Source organism: Rana temporaria, chromosome 3, assembly GCF_905171775.1.
Source record: "Rana temporaria chromosome 3, aRanTem1.1, whole genome shotgun sequence".
Classification (NCBI taxonomy): Eukaryota; Metazoa; Chordata; class Amphibia; order Anura; family Ranidae; genus Rana; species Rana temporaria.
Window position 1 is genome coordinate 58,916,238 of NC_053491.1, and position 19,784 is coordinate 58,936,021.

At 43.4% G+C, this 19,784-nt stretch overlaps 1 protein-coding gene across 1 annotated transcript in view; it reads right to left on the reverse strand.

Moving 5' to 3' along the window:
- GALK2 (galactokinase 2) overlaps window positions 1–19,784 on the reverse strand; it is a 221,623-nt gene that overhangs the window by 193,210 nt on the left and 8,629 nt on the right. The window contains exons 2-3 of the mRNA XM_040342627.1: window positions 3,918–4,006; window positions 932–1,055 (exon numbers count right to left, since the gene is read on the reverse strand). Of these exons, the coding sequence (XP_040198561.1) occupies window positions 932–1,055; window positions 3,918–4,006 (213 nt within the window). The remainder of the gene's footprint in view (window positions 1–931; window positions 1,056–3,917; window positions 4,007–19,784) is intronic.

The following is a 19,784-nucleotide window of genomic DNA, read 5'->3' on the forward strand; positions in this document are numbered from 1 at the left end:
AGCAGAACACCCCCTACCCCCGCTTCTCAACTTTCTTTAATGTGACATGTCACTGTCGTCAGCGCCCCCCGCTTCTCATGTACCATGTCATTTTGCTTAGGGCCCCAGGGAGGTCAGGATCGGCACTGTTTTGATCTCATATTTGATTTTTATTGATATGCTCTATATATCTGCCCATGTTCATCCGTGTTTTACTGGAAAATACAGGTAATAATATACAGTGACACTATATTAGGACTGTTGTATCTCTACAGCTTGACTTCAGACTGCTAACCAATGCAAACAGTCATTGCTATCAATAGTATAGGAAAAAATTAAAATGTATCCACTTTAGTGAGACAGAAGACTATGAAGTTGTTGTTCCCCAACTACCATTTGCATACACGTTTAAATTTAAATATTAACTAAGGTCTTGTTCTAGAGAGGACTTAAAAATTGCAACATACCTTCTATCATCAGCTTATTTAACCAAATAATGAATTACAGCTCCCCTCAAACTCCGTAAAGGTTAACTATCCATCTGGTCTAATCACATCAGAAAGAAAAACATGTACGCCCACATGGGTAGTTGTAGAAAAACATGTTTTACATATTTTGTGCGTGAGAAGTTTTATGGAGCCTTAAAGGCAGTTTTTTTAATAAATATGATACGTATCTTTATCTTGCCTCACAATTTTCATACAAAATAATGTAGGCTTCGGGAAAAATAAGCGAGGAATGCTGACTCAGAGGATCATATCACAAAACATGTTTCGTTTTACAGTCTGGTCATGGAAACTAGTAGAAATGTTGGCTCTAAGTTAAGTACCAGTTCCAATTATAGAGAACTACTGACCAAAATTATTTTATTGGGTACATTCAAATGTGAATAAAAGCATTTCAAAACTAGCAATGCATTTAATGTGTGGAAGAATGAAAACAAATCACTTACAGATAAGCTGGGTTTGTATTGGACAAGTGCAGCACCTGAGAGTCAACAGATTGAAAAGCAGTTAAAATATCTTGTTCAATAGCCATGGGAAGAACTGCATAACCGCAATAGTCGATATGTTCCCCTGCATTAGTGAATAAAGACATAGGTTAGTAAATAGAATACAGCATGCTTTATTAAATACCAATCAATGAAACAGAAATCCCCATGTATGTATTCTGTAAAAGACTTCACACTTTTTAGGCTAACCTTTCCACGAGAGCACAGTGATTAACCCCTTAAGGACCGCCTAACGACGATATACGTCGGCAGAATGGCACCGTTGGGCACAATCACGTACCTGTACGTCATTGTATAAAGCCCAGAGGTGGGTCGTGGGCGCGCGCCCGCCGCGCTCTCCCGCGATCGGTCCCCGGAGCTGAAGAACGGGGAGTGCCGCGTGTAAACACGGCTTCCCCAATCTTCACTGTGGCGCTGTCATCGATTGTGTGTTGCCTAATATAGGGACGCACAATCAATGACGTCAGACCTACAGCCACAGTTGTAAACACACTTCAGGGAACACATAACCCCTTCAGCGCCCCCTTGTGTTTAACTCCCAAACTGCAACTGTCATTTTCACAATAAACAATGCATTTTAAATGCATTTTTTGCTGTGAAAATGACAATGGTCCCAAAAATGTGTCAAAATTGTCCGAAGAGTCCACCATAATGTCGCAGTCACGAAAAAAATCGCTGATCGCCGCCATTAGTAGTAAAAATGCAATAAAACTATCCCCCATTTTGTAAACGCAGTAAATTTTGCGCAAACCAATCGATATACGCTTATTGCGATTTTTTTTACCAAGAATAGGTAGAAGAATACGTATCGGCCTAAACTGAGGAAAAGATATGTTTTTATATATGTTTTTGGGGGATATTTATTATAGCAAAAAGTAAAAAAATATTTAATTTTTTTCAAAATTGTCGCTCTATTTTTGTTTATAGCAGATGCAGAGGTGATCAAATACCACCAAAAGAATGCTCTATTTGTGGGAAAAAAAGGGCGCCAATTTTGTTTGGGAGCCACGTCGCACTACCGCGCAATTGTCAGTTAAAGCGACGAAGTGCCGAATCGCAAAAAGGGGCATGGTCTTTTACCTGCATTTTGGTCCGGGTCTTAAGTGGTTAATGAATGTCAACGGCGGAACTCCTGTCTGGAAACCTACTGTCTATTCTATAGTGGGGTCTCCGCTATCAGAAAGGTCTCTGGAGATAGATTTCTCACTTACAGTACCTTGAAAATGTATTTATACCCCTTAAAATGTTCCACATTTTGTCATGTTACAACCACAAACCTAAATGTATTTTATTGGGATTCTACTTTGTAGAACCACGTTTCACTGCAATTACAGCTACAAGTCTTTTTGGGGATGTCTCTACCAGCTTTGCACATCTAGAGAGTGACATTTTTGTCCATTCTTCTTTGCAAAATAGCTCAAGCTCTGGGCCATTCTAACACATGAATATGCTTTGATCTAAACCAGGGGTCTCCAAACTGCGGCCCTGGGGCCAAATGCGGCCCTTTGCGTGCCTTAATGCGGCCCTTGGGACACTATGGACAACTCCAATGGGGCATAATTCTTGTTGCTAACACCAATGATATAGTATTGTTTACTCCTGCTGGATACCTGGACATTTTCTACTCCCAATGGCCATGGTCCGGCCCCCCAGAAGTCTGAAGGACCGTAAACTGGCCCTTCATTTAGAAAGTTTGGAGACCCCTGATCTAAACCATCCCATTGTAGCTCTGGCTGTATGTTTAGGGTCGTTGTCCTGCTGGAAGGTGAACATCCGCCTCAGGTTTTCTTCTAAGATTGCCCTGGATTTGGCTCCACCCATCTTCCCATCAACTCTGACCAGCTTCCTTGTCCCTACTGAAGAAAAGCATCCCTACAACATGATGCTGTCACCGCCATGTTTCACAGTGGTGATGGTGTGTTCAAGGTGATGTGCAGTGTTTGTTTTCCCCCATATACAGAATTTTGTTTTTAGGCCAAAAAGTCAAATTTTGGTCTCAACTGACCAGAGCAGCTTCTTCCACATGTTTGCTGTGTCCCCCACATGGCTTCTCGTAAACTGCAAGCGTGATTTCTTATGGCTTTCTTTGAACAATGGCTTTCTTCTTGCCATTCTTCCATAAAGGCCAGATTTGTGGAGAGCACGACTAATAGTTGTCCTGTGGACAGATTCTCCCACCTGAGTTGTGGATCTCTGCAGCTCCTCCAGAGTTACCATGGGCCTCTTGGCTGCTTCTCTGATTGATGCTCTCCTTGCCCGGTCTGTTAGTTTTGGTGGACGGCCATGTCTTGGTAGGTTTGCAGTTGTGCCATACTCTTTCCATTTTCGGGCAATGGATTGAACAGTGCTCCTTGAGATGTTAAAAGCTTGGGATATTTTTTTTATTATCTAACCCTGCTTTAAACTTCTTCACAGCTTTATCAGTGACCTGTCTGGTGTGTTCCTTGGCCTTCATGATGCCGTTTGTTCAGTAAGGTTCTCTAACAAACCTCTGAGGGTTTCACAGAACAGCTGTATTTATACTGAGATTAAACTACACACAGGTGGCAATTGGTTCCACTAGATTTTAGTTAGGGGTATCATAGTAACTGGGCTGAATACAAATGCACACCACACTTTTCAGATTTTTATTTGTAAAAAAAATTGAAAAACATTTATTATTTTCGTTCCACTTCACAATTATATGCTACTTTGTGGTGGTCTATCACATAAAATACATTCGATTGTAACATGACAAAATCTGGAAAATTTCAGGGGGTATGAATACTTTTTCAAGGCACTGTACATTATGATTTATAATATCAAAACAACACTATGAACCTATACAAAAAAAAACAATATTCCCAGTGCAAAAAGCATGAAACATGATATATAGAATAAAACAAACTGATATGAATAGAACACATATTTAAAAAATCAGTTTTACCTATCAGGTTTACCCGTCCTGGTGCACGTGCATAGAAGAATGGCGCAGTGCCATATTTAGAGATGAACAATTCTTTCAGTTTAAGTAACCTGCAAAATAAAGGAAAATATATTTACTGATATATTTTCTTCTGCAATCAATATGAGGAACAGATGATAATTGTAAATATTGATATACACTGTTTTACATATAGAACCTACAAATTCACATAAATGCCTTAAAGTGGAACTAAACCCACCAATTTGAACCTTTTCCACATTTCAGACATGCCTCTGGTGATAACCGTCATGCCGCGTACACACGATAATTTTTCGGGTTGTAAAAAACAACGTTTTTCAGGCTCTAGAAAAAACAAAGTTTTTTTCAACTTGATCATTAAAACGGCCTTGCCTACACACGATCGTGAAAAAAAAATGCTCTAGCAAAACGCGGTGACGTACAACACGTACGACGGCACTATAAAGGGGAAGTTCCATTCGGATGACGCCACCCTTTGGGCTGCTTTAGCTGATTTTGTGTTAGTAAAAGACGATTCGTGCTTTTCTGTCTGTTACAGAAAAGCAGACTCCATTATGGTAGTTTTACCAGAACGAGCGCTCCCATCTCATAACTTGCTTCTGAGCATCCGCAGATGTTTCACATTGTTAAAGCCCACACACGACCATTTTTTACAACCCGAAAAACGACAACGCTAAAAACGTCGTTAAAAAATAGAGAATGTTCGAATTTTTTTTTTCCCGTTTTTCAGAACCCAAAAAATGCTCTGAAGCCCACACACGATCGTTTTTAATGACATAAAAAAAAGGCATTTTTTACAACCCGAAAAATGATCGTGTGTACGCGGCATCACAGTTGCCAGTGTGCTTATGTCAACTGTCAAATGGCAAGTGTCAGTGTCATAGCTGATCACATGCACAGCACCATGGCATTTGTAGATCCAACACAGGCAAAGATGGTAGCTTTTGTGGCCGTGAAGGATGGAGGATTTTAGTTCTGCTCTAATTTACAGGAGTTTTTCTACATTTAAAGAGACCCTGTCCCAATATTGCTTGTGACAGACCTCCTGGCACCCCGACTGGGTGACTCCACCAAACAGTGCCACCTGCCTTACAAACTATTCCAGCAGACCCGGTAGCTAATACCAGCCCTTTACCCCAAGTATCATACGCAGACAAGATGTGGAGGCAAAACCAAAGGAATACTTTATTGAACAGAAATACAGGTTTTTATACACTTCAAAAACAGGGGCAGTCACCACATGAACAATAAAAACAAATATTACACATGGGGGTTGTAACGGAATGACCCGGGACACCCAGAGACTTTGTGAGGATGGGGGATACTCCTGTGTCAGCGTCACTGATAACTCTTGGGTCTGAGTCCACCCTGTTCCCCTTTGGGCATGGGGTGGCAAGTGAATTATAATTCATGTATTACATGAGATGGGGTACACATGTTGGATTGTTTTGGCGTGGACAGTGATTTACAGTATATTCCTTAATGCCTGCAAAGAATATTCTATGACTCATTTCTATGATTAGCCCTGACTAGTGACATGCTAATTGAGTCAGGGCCTGGAAGACATTCCATTGTCCTTGTGTAAAGGTGTTAATCCATGTCTGCTCACAGACCTCTAATTATGTATGATAAATACTGTTTATGTGTGGAATGTACTTGTCGGAGACAGAGCGTCTGTCTGGGGATGTGGATTGGAAGGAGATCATTGTGTGATGGTGTTTGGTTTGTTATGCTGTTAATGAAGGAATGTTTAGTAATTAGCCTTAGTGTGTGATTAGGGGGGTGGAGATTTCATTGTCCCTTTGAATACTTCCATGCCTTGTACTGTATATAAGCTGAGAAGAAACCATTAAAATTGTCATTACATTTGGAACAAGTACAGAGCTGTGTGTCTCGTCTTGATTCTGGGAAAATGGGATGCCTGCTGATTTGTCTGTGTGTCAGATGAGCTGTCGTGGATGGAATGGAAGGTCGTAAACGGTGGTGACCGTTACAGGGGTAAACATCCCACAATGGTTAGGTAATGAAGTAAAGTTTACACAAGACAAATCACAACCAGGAGCATTAGCAAACAGACAGAAACATTAGGTTACTCAATTAAAAATGGGAATTCACACCAAGGAGGCACACAATGGGAGAAAGACACTTCACACCTAGACAGGATAGGCAAACACAGGTGTACATTATAACAGTAAACACATAACACCTTAGCTACTTCCGGACCGCCCATTTACTACAGGAGGGCGGCTCGGCTGCAGAAAAGAATGTACCTGTACGTTGATCACGCTTCCTAGTCTCAGGTGCACTGCCGGCGACCCACACTAGCTGTGATCGTTCGGGGGAATGTCAGAACAACAGTCTGCCTATGTAAACAAGGCAGACCGTCGTTCTGTCACAGAGGAAGAGAGAGATCTGTGATTCCTACTAATCAGGAACACTGATCTCTCTCTTCGTCTAGTGTCAGCATCCTCCACACAGTTATAAAGCACACATAGGGAACACATTTAACCTTTTGATTGTCCCCTTCCCTGCCAGTGTCATTTATACAGTGTGAGTGCATTTTTTTTTAGCACCGATCACAGTACTGGTGTCACTGCTCCTTAAAAAGTGTCACTTGGTGCCCAATTTGTCCACCGCAATGTCGTAGTCCCGCTAAAAATTGCTGATCGCCACCATTACTAGTAAAAAATAAGTCCCTAAATCTATCCCATGGTTTGTAGATGTGATAACGTTTGCGCAAACCAATCAATATACGCCAATTGGGATTTTTTTTACCAAAATTATGTAGCAGAACACAAATTGGTCTAAATTCGATTTTTTTTACATATTTTTATTGGATATGTTTTATAGCAGAAAGTAAAAAAAAATGTTTTCAAAATTGTTGCTCCTTTTTTGTTTATGGCACTGGCAGTGAATGGGTTAACCAGTAGAGGGAAAGGAAGGGGTTAAGTGTGTCCTAACTGTGAGCTTACCTGTACGTTGCTTTGCCTGCCCTTGCCATTCTGCCGTCGTATATGTATGTGAGGCAGTCGGCAAGTGGTTAAGGTGAAAAACTATGAGGGTTTACAACCCCATTAAAGTGGTAGTAAAGTGTGCCTATAATACGGCTTACCGTCCATTCAGAGCACTGTGCAGCTCGGCCATTCAAACAAAACCGTACGGAATAATAGGTGAAGATGGAAGCCCTGTTAGCGGTGACTGTGCGCTGCTGGAGGGATCCATTTCACAGTAAGTCTTTCATAATATGCTAGCATGCAATGCATACTAGCACATTACTCCATTTACTTGCAAGGTGCCATTTTTTTTTTTTAAACAGCTGTACTATCACTTTAAAAGACCCACTTTTTTGCAGTCTTCCAATCAATGATACTTAGTTTGCACCATAGCATTTTGAGAACATAGGGCCAGATTTACAAAAGAGATACGACGGCATATCTCCTGATACGCCGTCGTATCTCTGTGATCCGCCCGTCCTAACTATGCGACTGATTCATAGAATCAGTTACGCATAGATAGCCCTAAGATCCGACAGGTGTAATTGACTTACACCGTCGGATCTTAGGATGCAATTCTAAACACACCTTCCCCGTTCTTCTCTGTGGCAATGTCAGTGATCTTCTGTTCCCTGATATAGGGAACGACGATCACTGACGTCACACGTCCAGCCCTGCCCCCCTACAGTTAGAAACACACATGAGGTCACACCTAACCCCTTCAGCGCCCCCTAGTGGTTAACTCCTAAACTGCAATTGTCATTTTCACAGTAATCAATGCATTTTTATAGCACTTTTCGCTGTAAAAATTTCAATGTTCCCAAAAATGTGTCAAAAGTGTCTGATGTGTCCGCCATAATGTCGCAGTCATGAAAAAAATTGCTGATCGCCGCCATTAGTAGTAAAACAAATATATTAATAAAAATGCCATAAAACTATCCCCTATTTTGTAAACGCTATAAATTTTGCGTAAACCAATCGATAAACACTTATTGCGATTTTTTTTTACCAAAAATAGGTAGAAGAATACGTATCGGCCTAAACTGAGAAAAAATAATGTTTTTTTATACCTTTTTTGGGGATATTTATTATAGCAAAAAGTAAAAAATATTGTATTTTTTTTTCAAAATTGTCGCTCTATTTTTGTTTATAGCACAAAAAAAAATGCAGAGGTGATCAAATACCACCAAAAGAAAGCTCTATTCGTGGGAAAAAAAGGACGCCAATTTTGTTTGGGAGCCACATCGCACGACCACGCAATTGTCAGTTAAAGCGACGCAGTGCCAGGTCCTTTACCTGCATAATGGTCCGGGTCTTAAGTGGTTAATCTGCTGCTGCACTTTCAGGGCTCTAATGAGTAAATTGACAAGGCCTGCTTATTTTTAGAAGTGATTTCCGTATTGCCAATATCTCACCAAAAATGACAATTTTTTTGCAGGCGATGCCAAAAATCTGATTTGTATCTTAGTGCAGACTGCTGGGAAAATCAGTGAACCAAACACACAAGCAGGAAATGGCATTTTCAGGGGGTGTTCTGTACACCATTTCTTAGCCATATTGCATTGCATTTTACAGAAAATTACAGAGCTGCAGATTGAAAAGGAAAGGTCATTTTTATTAAAGCGGAGGTTCACCCGTATATATTACTTTTTCCCCTTAGATGGATGCTCTATTTGTCTAGGGGAATCGGCTAGATGTTTTAAAATATGATCCGTACTTACCGTTTACGAGATGCATCTTCTCCGTCGCTTCCGGGTATGGGCTGCGGGACTGGGCGTTCCTATTTTGATTGACAGTCTTCCGAGAGGCTTCCGACGGTCGCATCCATCGCGTCACGATTTTCCGAAAGAAGCCGAACGTCGGTGCGCAGGCGCAGTATAGAGCCGCACCGACATTCGGCTTCTTTCGGCTAATAGTGACGCGATAGATGCGACCGTCGGAAGCCTCTCGGAAGACTGTCAATCAAGAAGGAACGCCCGCTCCCGAAGACCCATACCCGGAAGCGACGGAGAAGATGCATCTCGAAAACGGTAAGTACGGCTCATATTTTAAAACAATTAGCCGATTCCCCTAGACAAAACGAGCATGAATCTAAGGGGAAAAGATCAAACAATAAATAAATGGGTGAACTCCCTCTTTAACATTCAATTACAATATGACTTGTGTCCCGCATTGCATAGAACTCGCAGGCAGTTCACACTGACATACGCAAACTGCTGCGGGTGTCAATAGAAAGTTAATGACACCCCCAGATTGGATCTTATATCACAGTGTGAATTGTGAATTCGGACAGGAATCGGATCCCATGAGTGTAATCACCCATGCAATGCGATTCTGGTGTAGACAAAAAAAAAGGGTCCAGCAAGATTTTGGTCCGAATGCGATGCAAATTCAGCCATACAATCTGTATGGCTGAAATCACATCGCACAGACATTGCATGTGATCTGCACAGCAGTGCGGTGCGAATCACATGCGATGTCTGACATCACGCTGGTGTGAACCGGCACTCAGAAGTCCAGATTGCATTGTGTGGATTTAAGTCATATATACTTTCCATGAGATATATTTTTATCCCAAAGCAAATCGATGTTTCATGAGCACCATAGACTCACATTTCATTTTAGTGCATCTTACAAGGCCCAGTCTGGCTGGCAAATACATACTTTTGAGTTACTAGGAATAGCTCCGAGGGAATTGCAGCAAATCTGAAATATCAGTTTCCTTTATTTAACTGCTGTATCAGACTGCCAACTGCTGTGGGCAAACTGCAAAACAGTAATTAAAATGCTGTGGTCGGGTACAAAAGATATCATTATAGTGTTATTGAGCAGAATGTTCCCCCGGAATGATTTTAGAAGCATCAACCATTTACGTCATCCAACACGGCTGTGTGGTTTATGTGCCAGAGGAGATTTACCAGCTCTCGTGTTATGGAAATCAAATTACAACAAAAGGGGGGGAAATGAACAGACTAAGAGCCGGTTCACACTGGGGCGGCACGACTTCGGGGGCGACTCGGCAAGGTGTCCTCAAGACGACTTCAGAGGCGACTTGCAAAATTACTTCTGTATGGAAGTCAATGCAAGTTGACCCGAGACGCCCCCGAAGTCGTACAAGAACCCTTTTCTAAGTCGGAGCGACTTGCGTCGCTCCTATTAGAACAGTTCTATTGAAAAGAATGGGACGTGACTTGTCAGGCAGCTGAGTCGCCTGACGAGTCGCCCCAGTGTAAACCGGCTCCGATTTTGAGATAAAGTGTAAAGAAAAGAAAACATGACTATTAGCCTAGGTTAACACATAGGCGATGCGAGGACCAATGCGATTCCATCGCATCTCTTCCACAGGCAGTTCACACTGCCCACTGCGAACCGCTGCGGGCGTCAATGCATTGTTAATGACACCCCCAGATCAGTTCACAAATCACAGTAGGACCTGTGAACTTGCACAGGAATCAGTTTGCATGCGCGAGAATACCCATGTTACCTGATTCCAGTGCGGGGGGAAAAAAAGTCCCTGCACAATATTTTTCTGCGAATCCAATGCAAGTTCAGCCATACAACTGTATGGCTGAACTCGCATTGCACAGACATCGCATGCGATCGGCACCGCAGTGTAAAATCTGGTGTAGCTGTGCATGGTAGCCAATCAGCTTCTAACTTCAGCTTGTTTAGTTAAAGGGTATGTAAGGGAATTTTTTTTAAAATAACAAACATGTTATACTTACCTCCACTGTGCAGCTCGTTTTGCACAGAGTGGCCCCGATCCTGGTCTTCTGGGGTCCCTCAGCAGCTGTCTCGGCTCCCCCTCGCAAGAACTCATCACCTTCATGCAAGCTCACATGGTGATGAGTAGCCGCTCACTGTACCACTCGGCCCCGCTCCGCGTGTCATTGGATGTGATTGACAGCAGCGCCAGCCAATGGCTGCGCTGCTTTTAATCAACCAATGAATAAGCAGAGAAGCCTGGCCAAGCGTGTTCACGGCGCGGGACTTTCGAGGGGTCAGGTAAGTAAACAGGGGGGCTGGGGGGGGCGCTAATCCGCAGATGTTTTTTCACCTTAATGCATAGAATGCATTAAGGGGAAAAAACTTTTACCTTTATAACCCCTTTAAGCTTTGACAAAAAAAAAAAATGCCAAAAGCTCCTAAACTCAAGTTTGAGAGCTGCTAGTGTAAATGAAGCCTAAGACATTCACCTGACCTGACTCTACAATTACATCAGGGAGCATTCACATGTTTGTAGGTCTTCCCCAGAAGACGTAAATTTATGACGAAACGCATAGGGGTTAAGGTGCTGATGTCCCTGCATTCGTGGAAACCTGGAAGGACGGGTGCTGTTTATATACCGGCCGGCATTTTGTACTCAATGTAAGTGTGATCTTAGTAGTTATAATAAATAATTTATGGTTTTACTCTATATGTGGAGCTCCTTTTGTCTTTTGGATGCTTGTGTGACACTGCTATAGAGAGGATCAAGATAGGCACCCAGGAGGTGCTGAAATCACATGAGGATTTTTTCTAGCTATGGTGGGGGATGCTGTTGACACTCAAATATTTATATATATTTATGTGTACTTTTATTTTAAAAATCTCACCTTAGGAATTTCACCAATTATATTGTGATAGTTCGACTCATATTATATAAATTATTTGCACTGTATATATCCTACAGAAGAGTTGCAGGTTAGAGAATTTATCTGTTTATTATTGTCATTTTTTACATTTCACAATAGCGTATTTCTCTCCCTTTTTTAGGTCTTCCCCATTGCCTGATGGCTGAGCCTGCTAAGGGGAAGTAATCGATTGGCTAGAACGGATTTTCCCAGCCAATCACTATTGCTTTACCACATGACAGGTTGATGGCTCCCGTGCTCCTCCTCCCCTTCACATTGGCGCAAAGATGCAAGTTGGCCCAAAAATGAATCCTGCATACACGGACAGCTGCTGCCTAGGATCTGTAGATAAAGCTGTACAAAAAGTATTTATTGTTACCCTTAAACAGCAATACAGTTCCTTCTAAGGCTCCACCACGGAGGTGTAACAAGCATTTTGCCCTTTTTCCAGCACATTATTATTATTATTATTATACAGGATTTATATAGCGCCAACAGTTTGCGCAGCGCACATCGCATTTAGAGCAGCCCATTACAGTAGAGTTTAAAGGGGATGTAAACACTCACGGTTTTTCACCTCTATGCATTAAGGTGAAAAACCTTCTGTGCTGCAGCCCCCCCCCCCCATTTTTCTTACCTTAACTAGGGTTGTCCCGATACCACTTTTTTTAAGACCAAGTATAAGTACCGATACTTTTTTTCAAGTACTCGCCGATACCGATTACCGATACTTTTTTTTTATGTCATGTGTCAGTATTTTTTTTTATTTTACTATTTAAATTTTTCACATTTTTTTTTTTTTTTTTTTTTACGATGCTTTCTTGGGGGGGGGGGGGGTTTGGATGTGTCAGTGTGTTTATTTTAATACGTATTATTTTTTACAATTAATTATTTTTTATTATTTATTGCCATTTTTTTTCTGATATCTCACCTTTGAGACAGAGAAAGGGACTAAGGGCACAGATTCCACAGTCCCTTTCTCAGCTGCACTGGAAATGAATGGACAGGAGACAGAGGCTCCTATCCATTCATAAACTGAGGCATCATAAACACAGGTTACGATGCTCAGTCATATGAATGGACAGAGTCAGTGATCATTGACTCTGTTCATTCAGAAAAGGTAGGAGCCGGGTTTAGCAGCTCCTACCGCCGATCTCCATCCTGACAGAGGGGGAGGAGATGGAGGGGAACACAGAGCATGGGGAGGGGAGAGCAGAACAGAGGACAGCAGCGGCACGGAGGGGGAGAGCAGAATGGCAGCGGCACGGAGGGGGGACACGGAGCATGGAGAGGGAGAGCAGAACTGCAGCGGCACGGAGGGGGAGAGCAGAATAGCAGCGGCACGGAGGGGGGACACGGAGCATGGAGGTGGAAAGCCGAACTGCAGCAGCACGGAGGGGGAGAGCAGAACGGCAGCGGCACGGAGGGGGAGAGCAGAACGGCAGCGGCACGGAGGGGGGAGAGCAGAATGGAGGACAGCAGCGGCACGGAGGGGGAGAGAAGAACAGCAGCGGCATGGAGGGGGGACACAGGAGCATGGAGGGAGAAAGCAGAACGGATGGGGGAACTGGAGGAGGATACAGGGAAAGTCAGGTATCGGTAAAGTATTGGAGCATTTTCCCCGAGTACAAGCACTTGGGGAAATGCTTGGTATCGGTCCCGATACCGATACTAGTATCGGTATCGGGACAACCCTAACCTGAACCCAACCGTCCCAGCTACAGGGACGAGCAAAGCAGCTCCAGATGTGTAAAGTGAAATTCCGCGCCTAACTAATAAAAAACAGTTAAATATATATATAGATATATACAAATATTAAGAGTGTACATAAATAAATAATAAGCTGCTCCTCAATAACACAAGTGGTATGTGGACAAGATAGAATATAAATAGAGGGCGCTAGGCCCATACACATTAGGTAAAGTGCCGTAACAAAGTGTCTATCTAACAATAAAATTGCAAAATAAATAACACAAAAAATATATGAAAAAGTCCCAACAGTTGCAGTCGACCTGCACTTGAAACCACGCGAGTGGATTCAAATATGATCAAACAAATATAGAAAATAAAACAGTGAACAAAGTCCAATTGTAATGATAGTTCTGTGAAAGAAGAAATGCCACCACCGCTGCAGTATGATTATCAATTCCACCCAAGGTGTTTTAGATAAGGTATGCTCTTACCAGAGCTCGTTGACCCCTTTAGTGAAAAAGATGGTCAACTAAGCTTATGCAGGATTGTGCCTGCAACACTTGAAGATATGGACAGACCACTTTGCAAATCCAGGAACCTCACACGGGATTATATGTAAAAGAAGAGAGGCCAGATAGCCAAATAGCGTGATACCGTTTTATTTAAAATTTTTAAAATAGACATAAAAATCTGCCAAATGGCTCCTTACATTAGGGGGTGCCCACCCGGCACTGAGGCTGCGGACCTGTCACCGCCCGAAGCGGTTCTTTTGGTCGGATACGCTGGGGGATGAGAGCCGCCACTCACATGTAACGCCAAACGATCCCTTCAACAGTCCAAAGCACGGGGGGTACGTCACGTGACCAGGCTGCCTCCGACGTACGTTTCGTTATGTTAACGTCATCAGAGGGGCGTCAACGCCCCCCTGATGACGTTAACATAACGAAACGTACGTCGGAGGCAGCCTGGTCACGTGACGTACCCCCCGTGCTTTGGACTGTTGAAGGGATCGTTTGGCGTTACATGTGAGTGGCGGCTCTCATCCCCCAGCGTATCCGACCAAAAGAACCGCTTCGGGCGGTGACAGGTCCGCAGCCTCAGTGCCGGGTGGGCACCCCCTAATGTAAGGAGCCATTTGGCAGATTTTTATGTCTATTTTAAAAATTTTAAATAAAACGGTATCACGCTATTTGGCTATCTGGCCTCTCTTCTTTTACATATAATCCCGTGTGAGGTTCCTGGATTTGCAAAGTGGTCTGTCCATATCTTCAAGTGTTGCAGGCACAATCCTGCATAAGCTTAGTTGACCATCTTTTTCACTAAAGGGGTCAACGAGCTCTGGTAAGAGCATACCTTATCTAAAACACCTTGGGTGGAATTGATAATCATACTGCAGCGGTGGTGGCATTTCTTCTTTCACAGAACTATCATTACAATTGGACTTTGTTCACTGTTTTATTTTCTATATTTGTTTGATCATATTTGAATCCACTCGCGTGGTTTCAAGTGCAGGTCGACTGCAACTGTTGGGACTTTTTCATATATTTTTTGTGTTATTTATTTTGCAATTTTATTGTTAGATAGACACTTTGTTACGGCACTTTACCTAATGTGTATGGGCCTAGCGCCCTCTATTTATATTCTATAAAGCAGCTCCAGATGCTGTCTCGGGTGCCCATTGGATAGATTGATAGCAGCAAGAGCCATTGGCTCCTACTGCTGTCAATCAAATCTAGTGACACGGAAGCTGGGGGGGCAGGGCTGAGTCCTGCTGTCTGTGTCAATGGACTCAGCAGCAGGACTCGGTACCACGTCTGCACGAGTGCCCCCCATGGAAATTTTTTAAAAATTGTGCTTCGCTAAACACATTTGAAAAATGTGTGGAGGTGCAATTAAAAATAAATAACACCACCGCAGAATCTGTAGCTGTGTAGGAGGCTTAAAAATGGGCAAGGAACAGTCAAAATGTGCTACTAAGGTGAGGTTGTGGAAGACAGTTCCCTAACACCATGGCAAGACTGAGCACAGCCTACAAGATAGTTATACTGCCTCCGCAAGGTCTCTCCTAGGCAAAGGTTTCAAAGCAGACTGGGGTCTCAAGGTGTGCTGTTCAAGCTCTTTTGAAGAAGCACAAAGAAACGAACAACCTTGAGGAGCATATACACAGTGGTCGGCCAAGGAAACTTAGTGCAGTTGATCATCATGCCGACTTTCCTTTGACATCATTCATTTCTGAAAAATAGAGCGGGATATCTGGTCATAATCATTGGTGTCCGCAATGCTGAGAAATACAGGAAGATACTTATCCATCATGCCATACCATACATTTAGATGGATTTTGCCCAATCTTTCTCTATTATCTTTACGCCCACATTTTCCCCTAGGTCATGAAAGCTGTCATTTATTTCTTTGCTGCCAATTCTAATGCTTTTCAGGATGTGTACTCTTTATTTACATCATGGCATTAGCACTTTCCAACTCAGAACACTGGTAGGTAAGGAGCTGCACACCTTCTTTAATAGAGAATAACATTAGTTCTGCCTTGGACACGTCTAGTCAGCAGCAGAACAAAACGTTTTTTCTGCTTTATCTGAGAACCTTCATAGGGGCCCATTGACACATCTCGGCCTGTACACATACATATTTTTATGAGCATTTAAGTGCATTTTAAAATGGTGCACTTAGCATGCATTTTATATTGTATCTGAAAGTGCTAAAATGCAGGCAAAGAGCATGTATATTGGATTTTACATACATGTACCTTTAAGCCTAGTACACACGGATTTAAAGTTAGACAACATCAGCCAGTTCAATAAAAATCGGCCGACATTCAGCCCATGTGTAAGGAAGTTGGTCCAGAAGCCAGCCGTTTGGCTGACATCTTGCCATTAAAGTGTATGCCAAGCCAAAACTTTTTTTTTTTCTATTGCAATCTTTTCACTTTCGTTTTTAAAAAAAATGGAAGAACAGGAATACTAGCCTGGTTTCAAGGTTTTACAGTAAAGTAACGTCGTACTAAGAAGTACTCACATTTAAGGCCCCTTTCACACTGGGGCGGAAGGCGTGGTGGCGGTATAGGGCCGCTAAAAATAGCGGCGCTATACCGTCGGAATTGCCGCAGGATTCGGCTGCTAGCGGTGCGGTATTAACCCCCGCTAGCGGCCGATAAAGGGTTAATACCGCCCGCAATGCGCCTCTGCAGAGGCACATTGCGGGCGGTATTACCGCGGTTTCCCATTGTTTTAAATGGGAAGGAGCGGTATACATACCGCTCCTCTCACCGCTCCAAAGATGCTGCTTGCAGAAGATTTTTTTCTCTCCTGCCAGCGCATCGCCTCAGTGTGAAAGCCCTCGCGCTTTCACATTGAGAAGGCTGGGCAGGAGTTTTTCAGGCGGTATTTAGGCGCTATTTTTAGCGCTGTACCGCCTGAAAAACTCCTCAGTGTGAAAGGGGTCTAAGGCCCTGTAAATTCAGGGACAAAGGTCCAGAAACGAAATTACCTGATTTCTGGGCCTCTGTCCCTGAATGCAGGTACTACTTGGTACATCGTTCAGATCCATCTAGCCACAGCCTGCCATGGACTCTGATAGTGGGGCTGGATGCTGCACCTGTCCTTCCTGGAGGAGAGACACACTCTGATCTTAAACAGCCCTGTGTGCAAAGTTCATCTAAATGTAACCTGTACATAAAACTGTGCTTAAATATTGTCCCACTAGATGGCGCTCCTAACTCAAATTAATGTGTTGATGTGTCTAAGTAAAAAGAGAATTAGGTACTGGAACTGCGGGTGCATAAGATCATATCCTCAAAAAAAGTATTATTTATACATGTTAGATCACATACAGTGAAGTGTGCTTTAGATTTCCCAAGTGTTGAACAAGAGCCTCTGTAAACAATCCATTTGATGTCTCCTAGATTGTAAGCTCTAACGAGCAGGGCCCTCTGATCCCTCCTGTATGGAATTGTATTGTAACTGTACTGTCTGCTCTCATGTTGTAAAGTGCAAACTGTTGGTGCTATATAAATCCTGTATAATAATAATTGGGGTTGTCCCGATGCCACTTTTTTAAGACCGAGTACAAGTACCGATACTTTTTTCAAGTACTCGCCGATACCGATACTTTTTTTTTTTATCTCATGTGACAGCGGCACATGTGTCAGTAGGTTTTTTTTTTTTATCTTTAACAATTTGTTTTTAATTTTTTACAATTTTTTTATTTTATTTATAATGCTTTCTTTTTTTTTTTAAGGGGGGGGGGGGGACCGTGTCAGTGTGTTTATTCTTTTATTTTTTTATTATTTTCTACAATAATAATTTTTTTTTCAGCCCTGTTGGTGGGCTTTGGTGAGATATCAGGGGTCTTAACAGACCTCTGACATCTTCCCTTTTTCTCTTCATTCATAAACTGAAACATTGTAATCAGTTTACAATGTTTCAGTTATGTGAATGGACAGTCAGTGATCACTGACTCTGTCCATTCGGAGCAGTAAGGAGCCGAATTTACCGGCTCCTACCCCGCTCTCCATCCTGACAGTTCCAGGGGGTGGAGGAGGAGCACGGGAGGAGAGAGAAACACGGCGAATACACGGCGGGAATACACGGCGGGAATACATGGAGGAATACACGGCGGGATTACACGGCGGGAATACATGGAGGAATACACGGCGGGAATACACGGAGGGATACACGGCGGGAATACACGGAGGAATACACAGCGGGAATACACGGCGGGAATACACGGAGGGAGAGAGAAACACGGCGGGGGACACGAAGAAAGGGAGACTGCAGCAAAACGGAGGGGGGCTGGAGGCGGACACGGGACAGTCAGCGGTGATCGTGTGTGGGGGAGTTACAAGTACCGATCACCGCTGATTTTAAAGCAGCGGAAAGCTGCGCGCCGGTGGGAGAGAGAGAAGAGGAACTTGTAACTTCCCCATGCACTGATCACCGCTGACAGTACATGTATCGGGTGAAGCATCGGGAGCATTTGCCCGAGTACAAGTACTCGGGCAAATGCTTGGTATCGGTCCCGATACCGATACTAGCATTGGTATCGGGAAAACCCTAATAAAAATAATAATGTATAATCAACCAGGTCTGGTACATAATATTTATACGACAGCTGGCGCAAATCGCATGGCAAATCGGCAGCTATTGCCGCATGTCATCATCCGAAAAGTAGTTCCTGTACTACTTTTGGCGACTTCAGGGGTGATTTAAATAGACATCTTACATTATACAGTCTATTTGTATGTATTTGCACTCTTACTAAATAGACATCTGTCTCTGAAATCGCTCCCGAAGTCGGACTGACTTGCGGGTTTGAAATCATGGGAGTTCAACTGAACTAACATGCAGCAATGTGAACCTAGGCTTAAAGACCTTTCACGCGGGCGGTTCACCCGGCGGACTCCCCTTTGCTCAGCGAGGAACAATATTCTGATCACCGCTGAGCAGGCGGATGACAGGTCCTTCTCCACTCACTGTGCTGAGACGGACCTGTCAGAGTCCCTTTCTCCTTTATGGGGGGGATTGGATGAAAACAGACCATCTGTCCATTTTCATCCAATCCGACCCGTCAGATGGAAAGTAGGGTCACCATCCGTCTGGATTTCACGGATAGGATCAGATCCGATAGCGGCAGACCTAATCAGAATGTCCATGTGAAAGGGGCCTTAGACTACAGATAGAGGTCATACATTAAAGTAATATTAAAGTCAATTTTTTTTGTGCAGTGGTTTTGCACAGGGCAGCCCAGATCCTCCTCTTTTCGGGTCCCCCGCCAACACTCCTGGCCCCTCCCTACTGCCAAGTGCTGCCAGAGCAAGCAGCTCACGATTGGGGCACCCAAGCAGGCTCGATCCCAAGCCGTGGCTCTGCATGTCCATTCACACGCAGAGCCGTGACTCTTCCCTTCCCACCTCTCTCCTGTACAGTGCCATGCCTTAGGCCCCTTTCACATTGGGACGTTTTTCATGCGGTACAGCGCTAAAAATAGAGCTGCTATACCGCATGAAAAATCATGCCCTGTACTCTTCAATGTGAAAGCCCGAAGGCTTTCACACTGAAGCGGTGCGCTAGCAGGAACGCTCCAAAAGTCCTGCTAGCCGCATCTTTACCGCGGTATAAGAGCGGTGTGTTCACCGCTCCTATACCGCGCCTTCCCATTGAAATCAATGGGAAAGCGCGGTAATACCGCTGTAATACCGCGGTAATACCGCCGCAACGCGGGTGGTATTAACCCTTTTTCGGCCTCTAGCGGGGGTTAAAACCTCACCGCTAGCGCCCGAATATCGCGGAAAACACGATGGTATAGCCGCGCTACAGATAGCGCGGCTATACCGTCACCGCGGCTGACGCTTCAGTGTGAAGCCAGCCTTATGCCTGACACAGGAATGTAAAGATTTACTCTACTATAGGTTGTGTATAGAGGGCAACAAATGACACCAAGAAACTACATGATTAAAGCACATCTTTTACAGGTGAAAAACAAGGTGGAGGTAGGAAGGTTTATTATAATCTTAATAACATGTGACCAATGTACTGTAC